The sequence below is a fragment of the Astyanax mexicanus genome, chromosome 1, assembly GCF_023375975.1.
Source record: "Astyanax mexicanus isolate ESR-SI-001 chromosome 1, AstMex3_surface, whole genome shotgun sequence".
In the NCBI taxonomy this organism is placed as follows: Eukaryota; Metazoa; Chordata; class Actinopteri; order Characiformes; family Acestrorhamphidae; genus Astyanax; species Astyanax mexicanus.
The window spans coordinates 49213888-49234626 of NC_064408.1; the positions used below are offsets into that span (position 1 = coordinate 49213888).

At 37.2% G+C, this 20739-nt stretch overlaps 1 protein-coding gene across 2 annotated transcripts in view; it reads right to left on the minus strand.

Moving 5' to 3' along the window:
• The window catches only part of map3k5 (mitogen-activated protein kinase kinase kinase 5), a 144868-nt gene that overhangs the window by 45890 nt on the left and 78239 nt on the right, over window positions 1-20739 (minus strand). For both annotated transcript variants that reach the window (XM_049479420.1, XM_049479421.1), the window contains exons 12-19: window positions 20233-20285; window positions 16413-16508; window positions 15125-15206; window positions 10442-10579; window positions 8047-8170; window positions 7784-7920; window positions 5512-5617; window positions 2642-2799 (exon numbers count right to left, since the gene is read on the minus strand). In XM_049479420.1, the coding sequence (XP_049335377.1) occupies window positions 2642-2799; window positions 5512-5617; window positions 7784-7920; window positions 8047-8170; window positions 10442-10579; window positions 15125-15206; window positions 16413-16508; window positions 20233-20285 (894 nt within the window). The remainder of the gene's footprint in view (window positions 1-2641; window positions 2800-5511; window positions 5618-7783; window positions 7921-8046; window positions 8171-10441; window positions 10580-15124; window positions 15207-16412; window positions 16509-20232; window positions 20286-20739) is intronic.

Here is a 20739-nt window from a genome sequence, read left to right on the forward strand (position 1 = left end):
ATTGTACAGAGTTCTTTAACATTGTGAGATTACAGCAAATACTGCAGAGTTACAGCAATTTAGGTTAGAAATTCCAAGGACACATAGATTGCTTGATGCCTGGAGAGTATTGTATGTGAAATTTTCACAAATGTTTTTAATGAATCTTTACCTAGAGACTCTACAGTGTGCAACAAGACTGAAATGGAGGTGATAGGCCAAACATCCAGAGACTAGTTTCAATATAGCTATTTTCAAACAATTAGCAATTATGAATAAACAAAGCACTTTTTAAACATAGTTGTATTGACAGATTTGTCAGAGCCACTGTACTTCATATGGCAAAAACAATTAGATGTCAAAATAGTACAGTATGATTGACATATACTAGTTTTTTTGGAACAGCGCCCCCCAGTGGCCGGATTGTTTCAGGACTTTGCAGGTCACTACAGTGTCTCCACCTGAACATAACTGCCAAGTGTCATCCAGATTGGGCAACATTCAGCCTGCCAAAATGTCAGCTGAATGCTGATTGGCTGATGGTGTTCAGCCATGTTGATTGATTAAGTTGCCCTTTGAACATGCTTTAGAGGCTGTATGATAGATTTTGCATGCAAAGTTTCAGCTTGCTAGGTTGCACGGTTGCTGAGAAACAGTGTTCCAAATTTAACTGTTGAAGTGAATGGGGCATATATCCGGAAGGACTAATTTGCATATGGCGGCCATATTGTTTACAGATTTCGGTGCTTGAACCCTTAAAAACAGTTAGATTTCATCAGTATCTATTAGGCCCCTCCCAGACATCGACAAATGGAGTAAAACATTCAGCACATCTGATCCATATACAGCCACGCCTACATAGCAGCCAGTAGAGGATCATAAGTTTTAAATCTCATGATATAAAAGTCTGAGCTTCAGCCACCAAGGAATTTAGCATTCTTGGAAAGTCTATCAAAGCTAAGAAATGAAGAGCTCAGTCTGGGAAAGATCACCAAAAAGGAACTCAAGCTGCCATAACAGGCCACCAGAGGGCCAGCTCTGCGAGTTCAGGAGAACATGCCACGTGAGTTTATTTGAATTCTCAGCATTCCTATCGGTATGAATTCCACGGAATGTGTACATAGGGATCTCAAAATCTTTTTCCAACTTCATAGACTGTGTGGGTTGGGTTTTTTATACTAAATCAAACAAACAATGTCAACCTGCAGGTTTTCTGTTCAAAGACAGCGAAGTCTATCTGTTCCCAAGATAAGTTGATCAGATATGTCTTTATATTTGTATCTTGACTTTCCATTAGTACACAAACCATCTTATCAGAAGACAACAAAACAACATCTATAAGCAAATAAATATTACTTTGTTTAATAACACGGAACAAAAGGGTTTCACTACAGTTATTATGTAATAATGGCCCAGTACATTGATTATTAATTTGTCTAAAACCGCTTCACTTGATTTAATAATATTCACTTGATTTAGATTCTTTGGAAGACTTTAAATAAAAATGTAAAGCAAGCTTTACATATGTATACACAGTTCTAGCTGTGGGAAAAAATAAGAGACAACTTTCTCAGACAGTTTCTCTGATTTTGCTATTTATAGGTTTATGTTTGACTAAAATGAACATTGTTGTTTTATTCTATAAACTACGGACAACATTTCTCACAAATTGTAATTTAAAGCTTTCATTTGCAAAAAATGAAAAATGGCTGAAATAACAAAAAAGATGTAGAGCTTTCAGACCTCAAATAATGCAAACAGGTTCATATTCATAAAGTTTTAAGAGTTTGGAAATCAATATTTGGAGGAGTAGCCCTGGTTTTTAATCACAGTCTTCATGCATCTTGGCATGTTCTCCTCCACCAGTCTTACACACTGCTTTTGGATAACTTTATGCCACTCCTGCTGCAAACATTCAAGCAGTTCAGCTTGGTTTAATGGCTTGTGATCATAAATCTTTCTCTTGATTATATTCCAGGGGTTTCCGGAGGACTCATCATTTTTAAGTAGTCTCTTATTTTTTTTTATATATATAAATTAAAGCTATTATAATTAATCAGAATGTGTAGTATTACATATTTAAACTTGACTTAAAATTATTTATAATGCCAATACATTTTTGACAGAAAAATATTTACAGAAAGTGTCGCAGCTTAACTGTATATCAATGTTTTATATCTAAATTAAATCAGTGAGTAAAAATGTACATTCCCACAGTTTATTTTATTCTCTAATACAAACGATTCTAAAAAATACTAAAAGAGAGTCCATATGTTAAATTATATTTAGGAAAACAGCCATTTAGGCCTCCACAATATTCTGAGTTATTGAGTTATCTGTAGTGACATTTCCAAACCATGATTCTGGAGCTGCTGGAGGTCCTGGACCTCATGTATTGAACATGCTCAAAGACATGCTCTAACACACTTCTTTAAACTCAGGAGGGAATTGTTTATTAGCCAATTAAGCTGCATCCGGTGTGCCGAAGCATTGTTAATGCTAAATTTCCATTGCAGAGGGACCTCCAAGACCAGAATTGGGGTTGCACTATAGATCCATTGGCTTTATTGAGAAACCCATAAAGAATCTAAGTAGTGTATCATTTTTAGTAGTGTATATTTTTAGCCTGTGCCGAACAATTTCTCAACAAAGTTGTGTGTACCTTAAACATGGCCGCCTGCGGTTCTCCCAACTCGTAAAATGGGGGTTTGCCAGTGGCCATCTCTATAATGGTGCAGCCCAGAGACCAGATATCTGCTGGTTTGCCGTACCCCCGAGGGCCTTTGTCTATGATCTCAGGAGCCATGTACTGCAGCGTGCCTGAAAGAGAAACAAGCACCAGAGACACAAACACTTAGAAATGTTGGTTCGAAAGACATGAAACTGTAATGGATCATAGGGCTAAATGATTTCTTGTTTGCTAACTGTTAGCATTATACTGTTCTGTATAATGGTAGACAATGGAAGAATGTTTAATCCAATTAGACAGCTGTGTAAACTGTACTGTAGAGAATCGTTCATAAAGTAGCATAAAACCTATTGTACTGTATATAAGCATTTATACTAAATGAACAAACTACAGAAATATGTATAAAGGCTTATTTTAACAAGCACTGTGAATTTCAAAGTCACTTCAAACTGAAAAAAAATATGGCAATTGATACTTCTTGGAATAAATCAGTACAAATGTTTATGTAGGTCTATGTCATTCACAACAAAAAGTTTATGTAGGCGTTGTGTAGTTACAAACGGTAATCATATTTAAATGATCTATTATTAAAAAGCAATACACCTGTTTGCCATTTAATGGGATTCTTATTTCCTCCATTTGATTAGTAGACATGGATCTTAGTGCCGTATTTCCGTTAAAAAACTTTTTGAACATTTTGGGATACATTTTAAGTTAAAGGAAATACCAAATGAGAATAATTTAATACTGAGCTCAAATGCAGTTGATTAGCCAAGAGTTTTTTTTTTCTGATATGAGCTTCTTTGATAACAGTTATTGTTACTGTAATTGTAAACGCTGCCTTAGAGAGAGGACGCTAAAACTTCATTTTACTGTTTTAACATTGTTTTTAACATTGTTTTTTCAGCGACAATAAACTATTCTATTCTATTCTACAGACATCAAATCTTTTATATTATTATTATTATTTATGTGTTTAAAATATCTACCAAAGGGGCTCCAATTGGTCCAGCAGGCTAAGCTCTGCCACTGTGATTGGGAGATCACTTGTACGAATCCCAGTCATGCAGCTTGCCATCAGCTGCTGGATCGGGTAAATAGCGCTCTTTCCCTTTACCACTCCAAAGGGTGATGTCAATCAGCACAAGGCGTCTGTGAGCTGATGTATCGAAACCGAATCGTTGCTTTTTCCTGCGAGTGCACTGTAATGCTACTCAGCAATGCTGCATCAGCAACAGCTCAAAAAGAGGCGGAGTCTGACTTCACATGTATTGGAGGAGGCATGAGCTAGTCTTCCCCCTTCCTTACTATTGATAGGGGGAGTCCTAATAAGTGGGTTGAGTAATTAGCTTTGTAAATTGGGGAGAACATGGGATAAAAATAAAATATATACAAGTCCTATGTAAGCATTTATTTAGCTAAATATGGGTTATGGATAGATCTTAATCAAACTGTTAAGATGAAGTCGGATGAACAGTTCTTCTAAACAAGCTGCACTATCAAGAAGCTATGTGTAAAATATATATGTATCATATTCTAACCCACACTTATTTGTCTGTGTGAATAAATAAGGATCTAGATGTGTTTTGAGTGAGATGAGGGATGCTTTTTTGTGTGTGTATTTACAGAGATAATATTGATAGAAGTTTTTTTCCCTGTTTTTGTTTGCAATGTTAACCCAGCATTTCCTGTTCTAAATTAAAGAAGCAAAATTGAGACACCAGATCCAACGAGATGAACCATGACATAACGCCTAAAAGACTAACATTTCATTTTGTCTGCCTGGAAAACCAGTCTTTTGTGTCTTTATGATTACTAGTCAGTTTGCTCAGTTCAGTAGACATAGTCCTATAATGAGATTAAATGAATAGAACAGACTTAAAAATCTAGCATTTTTTATGTTTTTGGATATTTTGATGAATCATATCAAATGTTCAGATCTGAGTTTTTAATATTTTCAAAAGACTATCCGACTCCTGATATGCATAAACAGAAAGGCAGCATCACTTTCTGCTCATGCTGAGCTGTTCTGCTGAAGAGTTGGGAATGTTCTCAACATGCATTTCTAAAACTCTGCTGCTACTGCTTGGGAGTTTCTTCGGACAGACTTCACTTCTAATACTTGATGAATTCATTAAAACAGCTAATCCAATGTACTGGCTGCTGCTTCTGTGTGAAAGTTGAGAGGATCTCTCGAGGATGCAGCCAGAAAACACACAGCTTTCTGCTGCTTCTGTTTTTCTCTCTAACCCTCAAGAGGCTGAATGATCCTTCAGTTCTGATTGGGAGTGATTTGCAATTTGTTTGTATGTTGTTTGTAATATAAAGCAATAATAATTATCTTATCATTTGGCCTGTTATGATGCCATTCCTAATCAGGGTAGCTTATGTCATATAAAGTTTCTTCAGGTAGGTAAAGTGGATGGAAACATGAGTAATTTCTTGGTTTTTTTTGCACATTGCTTTTGCAGAACATTTGGAAGGAAACCAGGCTACTGTACTGACTCTGGTATGCAGAGGATTTGCCTAGAGATATTTAGTTAATGAAAAGGAACAACACAAGGCAAAAAAATAAGCAGAAGGGCAGAAAGCTAAATATGTCAGTGGTGGTGTCAGTGGTTTAATACAATTACTTTACTACATATTAGTTGGGATTGGTACACAGTACCACAGTTAAGTGGTTTGAATGAATATTACTCTTTTGAGGAGGCCTTGAATAAAACAAAACAGCTAATTATCTACAGAGGTGTTCTTTTGCACCATATGCTAAACTAGATCCAAAACACAGCTCTTAACATATCTTTATCTCTCTATAAGCATAGTATTGATAAGATGTTAGGTACCAGTGAAGGTCTCTGTGCAGGGGTTAATGCCAGCCAGACGCTTCGACGTGCCAAAGTCAGAAATCTTCAGAACTCCACTGTAGGTGTTTATCAGCACATTGTCACCCTGTGAGGGGGAGGGGGGGGGAGATACAGAGAATGAATCCTGTTATCATAACCTGTAAGCATGACAGTACATGTTAAGACCCTAACTCATGGTTTAACAGAGGCAAAACAAAGATAAAACTTCTCCATAGGAAGGAACAGGCGGTTCTTTTGATAACAAAGTCCTTATACAAAGGCATGCATCTCATCTCGTCAACGTAGTTCCTAAGAAAGTGTGTCATACCCCTATGCAAAACCACAATGGTACTGTGGTTTGGGGTTGTGTTTTTTTTTTTTATATTTTTCTACAGACCTCAAAGCAGCAGATGTCCACAGAGCAAAAACAGATTAACATTTACAGGAGTGGCTTAACTGTTAGACTTATAGAGAAATGAGCCATGGATGAGACCTTAATGACACTCTATATAGCCCTAATAGCTGGGACACTTAAGATAATAACCACGTCATGCTCAGAATTCCACTCCAGGACAAAGAAAGGCTTACGAAACACGCTGCCAATAACAACCGCAAAACAATGGCTATGATTTAAGGTACTCTAGCTGTTGCAGAGCTATAGCTATAAATAAGGCATTATGTAACTGGGTTTTAACCAGGTTGTTTTTGGTCTTTTGCATGTAACTGAACGCTCTCCCACATTCAGAGCAGTTCATTTTGGTGCTTCAAGTTTAGTTTCAATATCATTTCATGGCAGGAAAGGTAGTTTCTGTTCCTAAAAAGCCTGGTCTGGTCCAGTTGCTCTGTAAGTAAATTATTTTTATTTTTTTTAAGTGTCTGACAGGATGGTACTTTAAACAGATCCCTACAGTGTACTGTATTATGTAGGACAGCTACATAAGCTTTAAATGACAACGAACCTGAGCCTATATTTATACCAACTGTTACAAAAGCAAACTCTACCACCTTTACGAATGTTTTATTAATGTTTTGTAGGTGTCAAGTATCTTTACCAATGTTGCCCTAAATTTTGTTTTTATTTACTCTGTAATTAAAAGATCTATTTTTATATAAATATAAATATAAACTAAATATAAACTAATATAAAAAGCAGTGATTGATTTAAAGTAGTTTAATCAAATTAACACAGATGCCCCAGGGTAATTTAAAATTTAATAATTTTTACAATTACTAAACACCCAGAAAAAAAGCAATAAAAATGTCCACTTAACTTTGTCAAAAAGAAGTACAATAAAGTAAAACACTGTACAATATATATATATATATATATATATATATATATATATATATATATATATATATATATATATATACATATATATATTTTTTTTGTATTATTAATAATGTATAATAAATGTATAATGTATAATAATACATTTTCAAGGTAAATATTGCAACATTATGATATATTTACAGTATTTCAATATACAGCTCTGGAAAAAAATAAGAGACCACTTCAAAATTATGATTTTACCAAATTGAAAACCTCTGGAATATAATCAGGAGGAATATGGATGATCACAACCGTCAAACCAAACTGAAATGCTTGATTTTTTGCACCAGGAGTAAAGGCATAACGTTATCCAAAAGCAGTGTGTAAGACTGGTGGAGGAGAACATGCCAAGATGCATAAAAACTATGATTAAAAAAACAGGGTTATTCCACCAAATATTGATTTCTGGACTCTTAAAACTTTATAAATATGCACTTGTTTTTTTGCATTATTTGAGATCTGAAAGCTCTGCATCTTTTTTTGTTATTTCAGCCATTTCCCATTTTCTGCAAATAAATGCTCTAAATGACAATATTTTTATTTGGAATTTGGAAGAATTGTTCTTGTTGTCCATAGTTTATAGAATAAAACAAAAATGTTAATTTTACCCAACATATACCTATAAATAGCAAAATGAGAGAAAATGATCACATAATTTTGTCCAAAGCTGCATATCAGTAGAAATTTGCTCAGCATTAAGTAAACCAATGTCTAGTTACTCCAGCCCCACTGCCAAACTACAGAAGCAAACTCAACAAGTCAACAAGACATGGAGAATTCTTTTTTTATTATATATATATATATATATATATATATATATATATATATATATATATATATATATATATATATATATATATATATATATATATATATATATATATATTATATATATATATATATACAAATAAAAATATATAAAAGTTTGGCAGATGATACCTTGATGTCTCTGTGAGCGATCTGGTTGTCGTGCAGATATTTGAGCCCCTCCAGAATCTGTTTGGTGTAAAACCCAATGGTCGGCTCATTGTTTTTCAGTGGGCCCCATTTGGATCTCAGAAGTGCTGACAGGCTGCCTGTATAATTAGCCACACACATCCACCCGCACACACACACACACACGCAATGAATTCCATGAGCGAAGGAAAGCCTTCTAATATGAATTTCGCTTATTCACCAGTCAGCTCTGCCTATTCGCTCACCTCCAGGCACCTGCTCCATAAAGATCTTGATGAACCCATTCTCACTGATGGAGCCCAGGTACTGCACAATGTTTTTATGCTTCAAGTGCTTGTGCAGAGCGATCTCCTCGTGCAGGGGCTGTGAGTACCTGTAAACACACAGCAAGCATGCCTCTTTATCGGTGTTTTATGGGGTTAACATGCTACTAGGCTTTAGCATTACATAAGGTCGTATGGTCAGTAATATCGGTGCACTTCCAACTGTTTAATCAACATATTCTACATTATATTACATTATACAGAATGCAACTGTATATAATCTGCTTAACACATATATTCAATTTTCTGTTTAGGAGTCAGCTACAATTTTACATATATGTAAAATACATAAGCTAAACAGGTATAAATGCACATTTCCTTCAGGTGACATCCAGCACACAGTTCTCAGGGTTATCTGTGCCTGTGTTGTGGTGGGATTTTAAGAGGGTTTCAGCAGCAGAGACTGTGATCTGTAAGATTCTTTAAATAAGCAGCACTTTGAATAAACCCCCTCATCACCATCACAAGCAGGGAGAAAGGAGGACACTCGTGTGCAGCTGTTGCTATGCTACCTCCCTCACTAGATTTCTGTCGCTCGCCCCTGGTAAAACAAACTGGCACACAAGTGTGCCAGGAGAGCGGCGAAAAGAGAGACGGAGAAAGGAAGAGATAGCTGAAAGGCAGGGATATGAAGAGAAGGAAAAAAGAGACATAAAAAGACAGACAAATGCACATGATGTGTGAGGAAAAAAGAGAGAGAAAAGAAAAAGAGAGAAATGGACACATGCACATCATACATGCAGAGAGACGGAAACAGAGACAGATACTGAGAGAGAGACTGAAAAACAGAGAGAGAGAGAGACAGAGAAAGCGACAGAGAGAAAGAAAGAGGCTGACAGTCAGACATGCAAAGAGACAGATGCTGAGAGAGAGAGAGAGAGAGAGAGAGAGAGAGAAATACAGTGAGAAATAGGAAGACTGAAAAACAACGAAACAAAGAAAAAGAGACAGAGAGAAAGCAAGAGGCTGACAGTCAGAAATGCAGAGAGACAGAAACTGAGAGACAGATACAGTGAGAGACACTGACAAATACAAAGAGAGAGAGACTAAAAAACACAGAGATAGACAGAGACAGAAAGAAAGAGAGGCTGACAGTCAGACACGCAGAGAGACATAAACTGACAGACAGATACTGTGAGAGAGAGACTGACAGACACTGAGAAAAAAAAAGACTAAAAAACAGAGAAAGAGAGAGACAGAGACAGAGAGAAAGAGAGAGGCTGACAGTCAGACATGCAGAGAGAGAAACTGAGAGACAGAAACTGAGTGAGAGAGAGAGAGATACAGCAAGGGAGAGACACTGACAAATACAGTGAGAGACTGAGAGATACAGAGAGCAAGAAACAGAGAGACAGAAAGAAAGAGAGAGGCAGACATGCAGAGACAGAAATTGAGAGATAGATACTGAGAGAGAGAGAGAGAGAGAGAGAGAGAGAGAGATACAGCATGAGAGAGACACTGACAAATACAGCGAGAGAGACTGTGAGATATAGAAAGACAGAGAGATTGAAAACAGAGAGAGAGAGAAAGAGAGAGAAAGGCTGCCAGTCAGACATGCAGAGAGACAGAATCTGAGACAGACAATGAGGGACAGAAACCAAGAGACAGAAACTGATAGAGAGAGACTGACAGATAGAGCAAGAGAGATACAGAGAAACATAGACAGAGAGAGGGACTGATAGATGCAAAGAGAGGGACAGACAGATACAGAGAGAGAGACTGACATATAAAATGAGAGAGAGAGAGACTGACAGAGAAACAGATACAGAGAAAGAGATGAAGGAGGGAAGAAGTTTGGAACACTGTGTGTATGTGTGTGTGTGTGGAATCTGACAAGCTTTTGATAGACTCACACACACACCGCTGCCACCCTCATGAGAGCACTTTAGATAATTGTCCACTTTATTACCTCACACAGGAAGTACTTACATAACAGTAGCAGAAAAGCTGCACAATTGCTATCTGACAGGTGTGTGTTCGCTGTGGTTGCATGTGTGTGTGTGTGTGTGTGTGTGTGTGTGAGGTTTGTGGAAACCTCTGAAAAGCTACATAATCACATGTAAAGCTCGGTGGTGGTGATTAGTCACATTCACGCTCTGGCTGCTCTCGTTACAGCAGAGCAGATGCAAGCTGGCGAAGGCGACGCTCTGCTGGTCATGTTAACGCCTCAGTCAGATCATGACTCAGCGCTTCTCCTTGAGGAAGCCCACACGACTGCCGCACGCGCAACGGAACACCTCCGGGATGATCCATGCTGTGCACACAAACACACACACACACACTCACACACACTTAAGCTTTTGGGCATGTTGAAGAGGTACCTGCTGTCCCGCTCAGGAATCTCCTTGATGGCTAGGCGGACCTGGTTACTGAGGTCACGGCCCGCGTACACCACTCCGAAGGTGCCTTTTCCCAGAACTACTCTCTCTCCATGCTCGTCATGTTCATAATCGTACTGTAGAGAAACACACACACACACACACACAATACTAGGTTACTGTACTTGTAACTTGCAGCTAGTGTTACCAATAAAATGTCCCTTCTAATTAATGAATGACTTCAGCTACTATAACTTGCCCCCCGCTGCTGACTCATATAACACAAATGCATACACATTGTTTGTCTAGTCAGAGTAGAAAAGTTTTCACAATAGAATAGGACTCTCTGAAGCAGATAAACATAAAACATGTTGGCACAATGCGTAATGCTTGAATAATGGTGCTTAATCCAGTATTTTTTGGGATGAGTTGGAGAGTTGTAAGTAAAGTGGGATGGTGATCATGCAGCATCCTGACCACCCTGATATTAGAGACAGTTTTTCTGACAACACATGATTAAAGCTATGACTTTGTGATAAAGCATGTTCCTGGACTACTATACAATTAGCAAAAAGGACACTATTTTACACTTTTCTGGCAAATGGTCGCCAAAATCGCACCACATTAAAAAAAGTACCAGAAGGTACAAAGAATGGTCTGTGACGTCTCTGATACCACACACATACATCCATTAACACAGGTGTAGCAAGGTGTCTGGTACCTTAAGAGAGAAAAAAAACCCTGTGCCTCCATATCTAAGCAGTATTCAAATATGCAGCTTCTGTCAGTGTATACCAAACAGCTTACAGGCAAAACAATACACCACAAATTCTATAAATTACAGAGAAATATTATGAGTTACAGAGAACACTCTTTCTTTTCCAGGTTTTTTCTACCCCTCCCCGTCTACAGAGGATGGACTCACCCAGGTAAGTAAAGCTCGGGAAATAAAGTTTCTAACTCACACATACTCCTGTAAGATGCAACAGGTGAGTATGAGCAGTGCTATGTAAGAGTTGCTAAGTATTTACACAATTGTCCATGTCTGTAATGTGTTAGGTGTACCTTGTATCATTACAGACTATGTTTTATTTTTAACAGAAAATCTTCATTCAAATTGCTGTGTAGTCCACTAAAAAGATTATTTTTTTTTGTCTTGTGCCATATCAGAAACATACTGGCTATTGTATGGCATCAACAATGTTCGGCTTCTTCAAATGAAGGAAGAGAAAATTAAGTATTTTATTTTGTGGAAACTTTTCAAACCGTTCTTTCAAATTTGTAACCTTATAAAGAGAGAGAGAGAGGGAGAGGGTGGTGTTGGATCCAAGTGCAGAGCAAAATGGTTGTTTGTTTTTGGATTTATTTAATTATTTATATCTTCAATTATATATGTTTACTTAGGTATATTTATAATTATTTGATTATTCAATTGTTTCGGCTATTTTTAAATATGTTTTAATAGTGTTTGTTTGAAAAGGGTGTGCTTGTGGAACTTGGTTTGGTTTTCCACAGAGACTGGAAAATAGGTGGAAAACAAAACCCTGAAGAGGTGCAAGAAAAAAGGCGTGAAACAGAACAAAGGAAATGCCACAAAATGGCATAAACAACTGAAAGACAGCTTTGTAGCTTCAATAAACCAAACTAAAACACAATCAAACTCAAAACTGAGCACAGCTCAGTCCTCTACTTTTACTTTCTTTTGAGATATTTTATATCTTTTCTTTTCTTCTTTCTTTCTTTTCTTTTCTTCTTTCTTTCTTTCTTTCTTTCATTTTCTTTTCTTACACCCTCTTTAAAGATGCAACAAGAATGAGTGGTTTGACTGGGCTTTATATAGAGTGCTGCACAGGTGTGGCTGGTTGCCACTGATCACCGCTGGGGATTCTGGGACTTAGAGATTCGGGACCCAACTCCACTTCTTTTTCCCCTCTGTTGCCCAGCTCCCCTGCTGGTGGCCAGTGGTGCAGCTCTGCCCATCACAGTAGGCATCCGTAATAGGAACATAGTTCCAAGTAAATTCCTGGTTTCTTGCTTCCCTTGCTAAAAAAGCTGCTTTCTCATTTCCCCCAATGCCACTATGTCCAGGAACCAAGCAATAGATAATGCAGAATCCTCGGCTGTAGAGTTCTCTGTCTGCGGCTAGTAGTTCGTGGATAAGTGGGTGGTCAAAAAGACAATAAAATAAACTATAAAATCTTGACTTAATCCCAGTCTAAAGTGTATGTTATACTCAAAGGTTTCAGAAAAGATATTCAAAGTTAGCTGACTAGCACACGAAAGATGCATAAGTCACACTAGGCATTTGTTAGACATTAGTTCATGTTGCTTTGTAGACTATGCATGACTGAGGCTGGACTGAAAGCCTGCTTATAAAATTGCCCTCTGTTTTGTTCTTAGCACCCCATCATTAGACTTGCTAACTATAAACAGTAAATACACACAGTAAATAATAACTTGATCCTGGTGAGAGCTGACCCCTTGTCATTATGCATAACTGTCAGATGGACACACACTGAGAATGTCGTTCCTCTTCTCTTGCTCTTTCAGTGGCTCGCTTACATAATGGCCCCCAGGAATCATCTGAGTCCTACTGATGGCCAGATCATCCCTGACAGGTAGGATAAGTAGGTGTTGAAGTGGATGAGGGAATGTTCTTAAAAACTTCTAAAAAAAAAATGTCAACATCAATTTAAAGCTGACTAGTAAATAAGTACACTAGAACAGCAACACTTTAAGCACACACAAACACACACTCCAAGCAGGTTAAACGGAATGCCGTGTCAACCCACGCATTTGGACAAGAGTGCAACACAAAGACTTGTATCTACGGGTTCCCAGCCCAGGCACGCACACAAAAGCAAAATCACACTGCGTTCACAAACAGAGGATGTTGCATGAGTTTACAGCACAGCACAGTTACGATCAAAAGCCCTTTCCGAAACTTGATAGGAACTGGGACATGTAATGCCCACATAAAAAGAAAAAAGCTGACTCATCATCAGTAGGCAATTGTTTTACTTAACCGTGCCAAGTTACAGGTGGAATTCACACTGCAGTCAGGTGCTCTAAGATTCTTTCACCGTTAAACAAAACAGCTTTCACAACAATTCAAAGATTGTGGGGAAAAAAAAGAAGAGAAAAGAAGATTTAATTTCAGAGCGATTAATAATAGTGGGTGTGTGTATGCCTCTGTGGGACTATTTCCATAGCTTGTTTTTCACATTTTAACACACTTTTGAAGACAATGAAGCATCACAAGCACTCTCAACACACACAGTGCGCAGGTTTGAGTAGGCTTTGAAGGTCCTTATATGCAGCTCTGGAAAAAATTAAGAGACCACTTCAGTTTCTGAATCTCTTTCTCTGATTTTGCCATTTATAGGTTTATGTTTGAGTAAAATGAACATTGTTGTTTTATTCTATAAACTACAGACAACATTTCTCCCAAATTCCAAATAAAAATATTGTTATTTAGAGCATTTACTTGCAGAAAATGAGAAATGGCTGAAATAACAAAAAATGTTATGGCATGTTCTCCTCCACCAGTCTTACACACCGCTTTTGGATAACTTTATTCCACTCCTGGTGCAAACATTCAAGCAGTTCAGCTTGGTTTGATGGCTTGTGATCATCCATCTTTCTTTTGATTATATTCCAGAGGTTTTCAGTTTGGTAAAATCTCTTTGTTTTCCAGAGCTGTATTTGCAACATTAAGAGTAATTTTTGGTGTCCTCAAAATTATATAAAAAAGAAGCTCTTAAAGTTAAAGACAATGCTGCCTTTATCCCAAATGCAGTAGATACTGTTTAGTTTAGCACTGGAGCTACGAGGCTAATAGCAGCGTGTATTCAAAGAATTTTGTGGGGCACCTCTAGGAGTTCACCGCAAAAACTGAAAGCAGAAGCATTCTTTTGGTCAAGTCACACGTTTTTACGTACGTCAGATGCACAGCCTCTAAAAAAGGGATCCGGCTCAGTTTTACTGAACGTGACCGACTGGTGGATCAATGGAGACTTCAGAAGCTCAGAGCTCAGTAGCTCATTCACTCATAGTAAAAACAAAGAAACGAAGGAGTGAAGTTTCTGACTGAGTGCCCTCTCTCTGACTGACCATAACCTGGAATCAGATTCATCCGCTCTGAAAGGAAACCGCATCACACCCACCCAGTTTAAAATGATTCTTCTGCATGCCCTGTGCAATTACCTATTCTCACCAGAGAGGGCCCTAAATCCCGAAACGTACAGACATCAGCTTTAAACACATGTAACAGTGTGGTTTGAGAAAATGTCAGCATAACGTACACAGGTGTGGGCATTCCCAAGACATCTTCTTATTATTCTTTAACTACATATAATTTCATTTTAAAATATCCCCATTTTATTTTTGCACTAAGACTATAATTTTATATTGTATTTAAGTTTGGTTCCACTATAGTTTAATCTCAACTACTATTAAGCTTAATTATTTCCGTGTGATAATAATTCCAATGTATACTTAATAATGTTTTTGTTATATCAGTATTTTATCATGATTTATTTTAATACGCATGTTGTACATAACAGCAAAATAAGTTTATAGGGGTGTGCAGAAAAATGTAATGTTAGTAATTACAGGCACTTGGGTTGAAAAAAGGGAAAACTGTTTACATTAGAATGTCCTCTATACACGCATATATTTACCTCTAATGCCTCCGAATCACACTCTGCCTCATCAGGACCTCGCCATGTTTCCTCTGTGAGACTGTTCACCAGCTCACAGAACCTGAAGAGCACAGACATGAAATAGTTACATACATACAGTGAACATTAAAAAAACATGCAGGTATAACTGTACATGATAACCCCAGCTTTCATGAGATTAAGTGATTCACCAAGGACACGATCTTAATACCCTACAATACAGCTCTGGAAAAAAAATTAAGAGACCACTTAAAAATTATGAGTTTTCTGATTTTACCAAATTGAAAAGCTCTGGAATATAATCAAGAGGAAGATGGATGATCACAAGCCATCAAACCACAAGCTGAATTGCTTGAATTTTTGCACCAGGAGTGGCATAAAGTTATTCAAAAGCAGTGTGTAAGACTGGTGGAGGAGAACATGCCAATATGCATGAAAACTGTGATTAAAAACCAGGGTTATTCCACTAAATATTGATTTCTGAACTCTTAAAACTTTATGAATATGAACTTGTTTTCTTTGCATTATTTGAGGTCTGAAAGCTTTGCATCTTTTTTGTCATTTCAGCCATTTTCTGCAAATAAAGGCTCTAAATGACAATATTTGTATTGGGAATTTGGGAGAAATGTTGTCAGTAGTTTATAGAATAAAACGACAATGTTTATTAAATTCAAACATTTACCTATAAATAGCAAAATCAGAGAAACTGAAGTAGTCTCTTAATTTTTCCAGAGCTGTATAAGAAAATGTATGTGGACTCTTCTCCTTTTAGTGAAATTAACTGCATTAACGTGCACTGCATATTAGCACAGTTTGTATCACAATAGACCAGCACTGCCAACTGAATAACACACTCTGCAGGAGCTGCACATGAGCCTAATGTCACCATTCCCGATTACCAGTGTTGGCTGTTCTCCAGTTTGTACTGTTCTCTGTAGTGGTTGACTCCCATCCAATAGCTTTAAGATAGTTTGTGGTGCCAGAACTGGTCATCCACCATCAGGACCTAAACTCAAAACTGTTCTTATCGCTGAATGCAAACAAATTCTCACTGTAACATTCTAAAATCTAGTGAAGAGTTTCTTCAAAGAGAAGTTCCTATATCCTCCATATTAAAACTCTTGCAGAAGAAAACCTGAATGAACAGTTTAAATTAAACATCAAAAAAACAATGCAAGATAATATAAAATTATTTTCTGATGTATTTACCCAGTATCAAGAGTAGCTGTATCTAAACTGTGTATAAAATATTAACTGTCAACAGCACACACAACATAAACAAACACACCTTTTGCAGTGCATCTCAGTGCAGAAGTAAATCTGAAAATCCTCAGAGTTGTTCACTACGTAGAGGAACGAGCTGCGCTCATCAAACTTGGAAATGCTGTGGTGGAGAATAAGTGAGACAGAAAGAGAGAGAACAATTAAAAGGTTACCCCTTGTGGGTCATTACATTATTTACATTACACATTTGGGATTTTGAAGTTTGGACACACCTTGTGTTCAGTGGTTCTTTATTATTTATTTCTTTTCATCCAAACCATGAAGAAAAAATATTAAATTATTTGGTAAACAAAAAGTGTTAAAATCAGTATTGAAAAGGAGTAGATAAAAGACACATATCCAAGTAATTCTTTAAATAATCATTTGTCTATACAGAACCACTGCAGTTACAAATAATTATTGGAGAATCAATTTTCATATCGAAATTGGTGGGCAAGGTTATCTGTCCAATATTATTTTGTATGCTGGATCAGATGTCAGAGAGAAAAAGGAATGAAACTTATCCAATCCAGTAGCCAATCTAGACTGAGAGAGCACACACTCACACTGTGTGATGTGATGTTGTTAGATGTGTGTTATATCTTCCTGTGGAGAGGCAGAGTGTCTGAGTAGTTTGAGCACGAAAGAGTAAAAGAAACGATCCAATTTAAAACAGCTTAATATAAAACTTTAAAAGGGTAGTTTTTACTGGTCAATTCTCTGGATTTCAATATTGGTTTTGGAAAAATACCCATTTTTGTTAAAGAGAGTTATAAATAGTGGGTAATGTAACCAGCTGTATTAATGTCTCTGACTGCAGTCACTCATAATAATCATCTGCACTACAGTAATTAATGCATTTTCAGTAAAAACAGCCTTTGTGCACAAATTATGCACCAGAAGAAGAAGCAGAACTAAGAGAAAATAACATCTGTAAAAAAAATTGTTTAGTCTCTTCTCTTTTTATCTTTATTTATCTCTCTTGCTGGGATTCTACACAAGTGTATAGAAAAATCCTTAACCACCTACAATATTCAGTTTTAAGCCCTATTAGTTTCTCAGGGAATCTCCTGTGATTTTATTCCCATCCGGAATGACCATGTATGTGTTTTTCTCAGCCGTTCTCTGAGAAAATTACAGACTGAATTATCTACAGGTTTTCTCTGAACTCTGTGATTCTACGATATTTTAAGTCCTGTCCGGACCCATCTGTCTAAATTTTGTCACCTCGCGTTTAATAAAATAGTTATAGGTCCACTGCCATGCACCGTAATTACACGGTGTTACTGGTTCTTAACATCCAACCCTCAAAACATTCATTGACACTGATATCTGGACTCCATCCATCTATTTTTCTGAGAGTTGTTCGCTGACTTCTTTCACTTCGTTGCTTCTTTGCTTTCTGTTTGCTGAGTCATCTTCTCACACAGCATAACTTCCTCCTCTTTATCAAAGACTGACAATTGAAGGTTGATTATCCTAATGAGGTAAACTTTGGTGGCCTTCCAGGTTATGCATGGCTACAGTTTTAGGAGTCCCAGTTTCTCTGTATCACTGAATAATTTTTTGAGTTACAGTTTTGGAAACTCCACGCCGCTCTTCTTTCTCGTGCAAATTTCTAATCCAATCCCTGAAATCTCTGCTGTAAAATAAAGAACTTCTACTTAATGGCTGTTTCGGCTGATGTTTCTGTTTTGTGTCATGTTCATGTTTTGAAATGGTGTTTCTGCAGTCTGTTAATGCTAAAAAATGCACGCACACACACATACAGAACTTAGCAATCAACAAAAGCTTCACTGTGTAAATTGACGACTCTATTCATTCCAGGGACTTTCCTTTTGTAAGTGTTGTGTGTGTGTGTGTGTGTGTATATGTGTTACTGGTACTGAGAATGAGTTAGACAGCTTGAGTGTTAAACAACTGTTCATTTAGTGCCATGATGAGAGTAGGAGAGACAGAATGTCTGTCTGTGTCTGTGTGTGTGTGTGAGAGAGAGACTTGTATTACACTCTGTTGTGAGCACGCTTGCAGTGGATGTTCCCTAGCAACCCGGGAACTGTCCTGACCAATCGTAGGGCAGCAGCCAGTCAGCTGGCCTTGAAGTCATCCTCTTGATCAGTCCACAGGAAGCACACTAATCCGTGCTGGACACTTACTATTTCACAGGAAGCTCACTAATGACTAAGCACAGTGTCCTGCACATCATCACTCGCCGTGCAAAGAAAAGAAACCCACCTGGCCTGTTTCAGCACATTTTAAAGTGATATTCTGGTAAAAGCTAATGGAAGCCTTGCACCTAGTTCCAGAACATATTTAGTACCTAAAATCTGCATGTTTTAAAGGACTGAACATCATTTTGTCCATGTTTTTAGACAACCATCAATAAAAAAAAAGTGTCAGAAACAACATGAGGACGTATATTATGTTTCAAAGGCACCATTTAGCCATACACTTTGTATGATGCTAATTGGTAAAACCCAAGTTTCCATTACTTGATTACAATTTATACAGTTAGGTCAGAATATTATGATCAGCTTCTTGTTTCTACAGTTACTGTCCATCTTCTCAGCTCCACTGAACAGCTAGGTAGCAGTTTCTAATAAAGTGGACAGTAGGGGTGTGCCATATTGTATTGTACACAATAATATTGCCAACATTTTTAAATATTGTGATCAATATTATACTCTGAAATATAGTGCCATATCACCCACCTCTAATGATCAAATCAGAGTGCTACTTTTTTGCTGTTTTTAGTAAAAAAAAAAAAAAAAATCCAATTAAATATCTACTACAGACAGATTATATTGATCCAGTATTATTCATTTTACTTTAATCTTGTATATATGGAGATATTTTGAGTGTATTATTAGTATTATGCCATTCTGGATCATTGACTTCTGTTACAAATCAGATAAATTTTAACATCTCGTATGCAATAATAACATTTAATTTTCATTTTGTTGCAGTAGTAATTCAGTGTTTTGTCATATGGCAAAGAGTATCGTTATTGCGAAAATACCATAAAATATCGTGATTTTTTTTTAGGGCCATATCGCTCACCCCTAGTGGACAGTAAGTGGACACAGTGTTTAAACACTCCAGCAGCACTGCTGTATCTGATCTACTAATATCAGCAAAATACACACTGACACACATAATCAGAAGGACTACAGTCTGTAATTGCAGAACTATTAGAGAACTTCCTTAGAAAACTACAGAACTTCCTTAGAAAAACACCGAACAAATACAATGGGATGCTTTAAAGGAGCTGCACATAAGCCTAAGTTCACCAAGCCCAATGCCAAGCATTGAATAATGGAGGAGAGGCTCAGGCTGGTATAGGAATGTGGAACAAAAAATCATGTTCAGTGCAGGAGCTCCATCCTATTCAAATTCAAGCATAAGTGCCTGCTGACCTCACTAAGGCTCTTATGGATGAATGCAAATTAGACTCTTAAAGCAATGTGACAATCTAATAGAAAGATTTTCACAAACAGTTAAGTGCTGTTCCGTTCCTGCAGCAAATAAGGAACAAACTCCCTAATAAAGCCTTGATTTTAAAGGAAACATTGAATAAGTAGGACCGTTGATTTTCACCACCTAGTGTCAAGATTAGTCTTGTAGCTCCTAAGCAAAAAAAAAGGCTAAAGAAGGTTTGCCTGAAAGGCAGCATTTGTAGTAAAGGGGGGAAACGATGTACATGAGATTTTACACATTAATCTTTAATGAGGAGCTGGAACAAGAAGCTTCTGGAGCACAGTAGCAAGGCTGGTCAATTCAGAGCTTGTGTTAGAGTAGCCGTTTCAGCACTGCCTCATTTGCTCTTTAGAGTTAGAGTGACTCACCTCACCCCCCGCACAGATGCTGCACTGAAATTCCACTCATGGATGCCCTTATTCTGTGTGTAAGAGAGAGAGAGAAAGAAAGAGAGAGAGAGAGAGAGAGAGAGAGAGAGAGAGAGAGAGAGAGAGAGAGAGAGAGAGAAAGAGAAAACACATCTTTAAACTTGTTCAACACAAAGAGCACAAATGTAAAATACAAAAGACAAATATGGAGAGAGTGAAAGGGATAAGAACAAAGGAAGAACATAGAAAAGATAGAAAAAGATTAAAGAAAACTGCGATAAAAGAAAAGTATAGAGACAAAGTGTGGATAAAAGAAAAAATGGACACAGATAGTTTGGAATGGAGAGGAATAGTGAAAGTAGATAAGTGAAATAGGTTAAAAAAAAGGAACTGGGACATAAAGATAGAGGGGGATACAGACAGATAAAGAGAGAGACAGAAAAAGAAGGATAGAGGGAGGACAAGAAAAAGAAAGAGAGAGACAATGGAAGCAGTTCTGGGGCACTA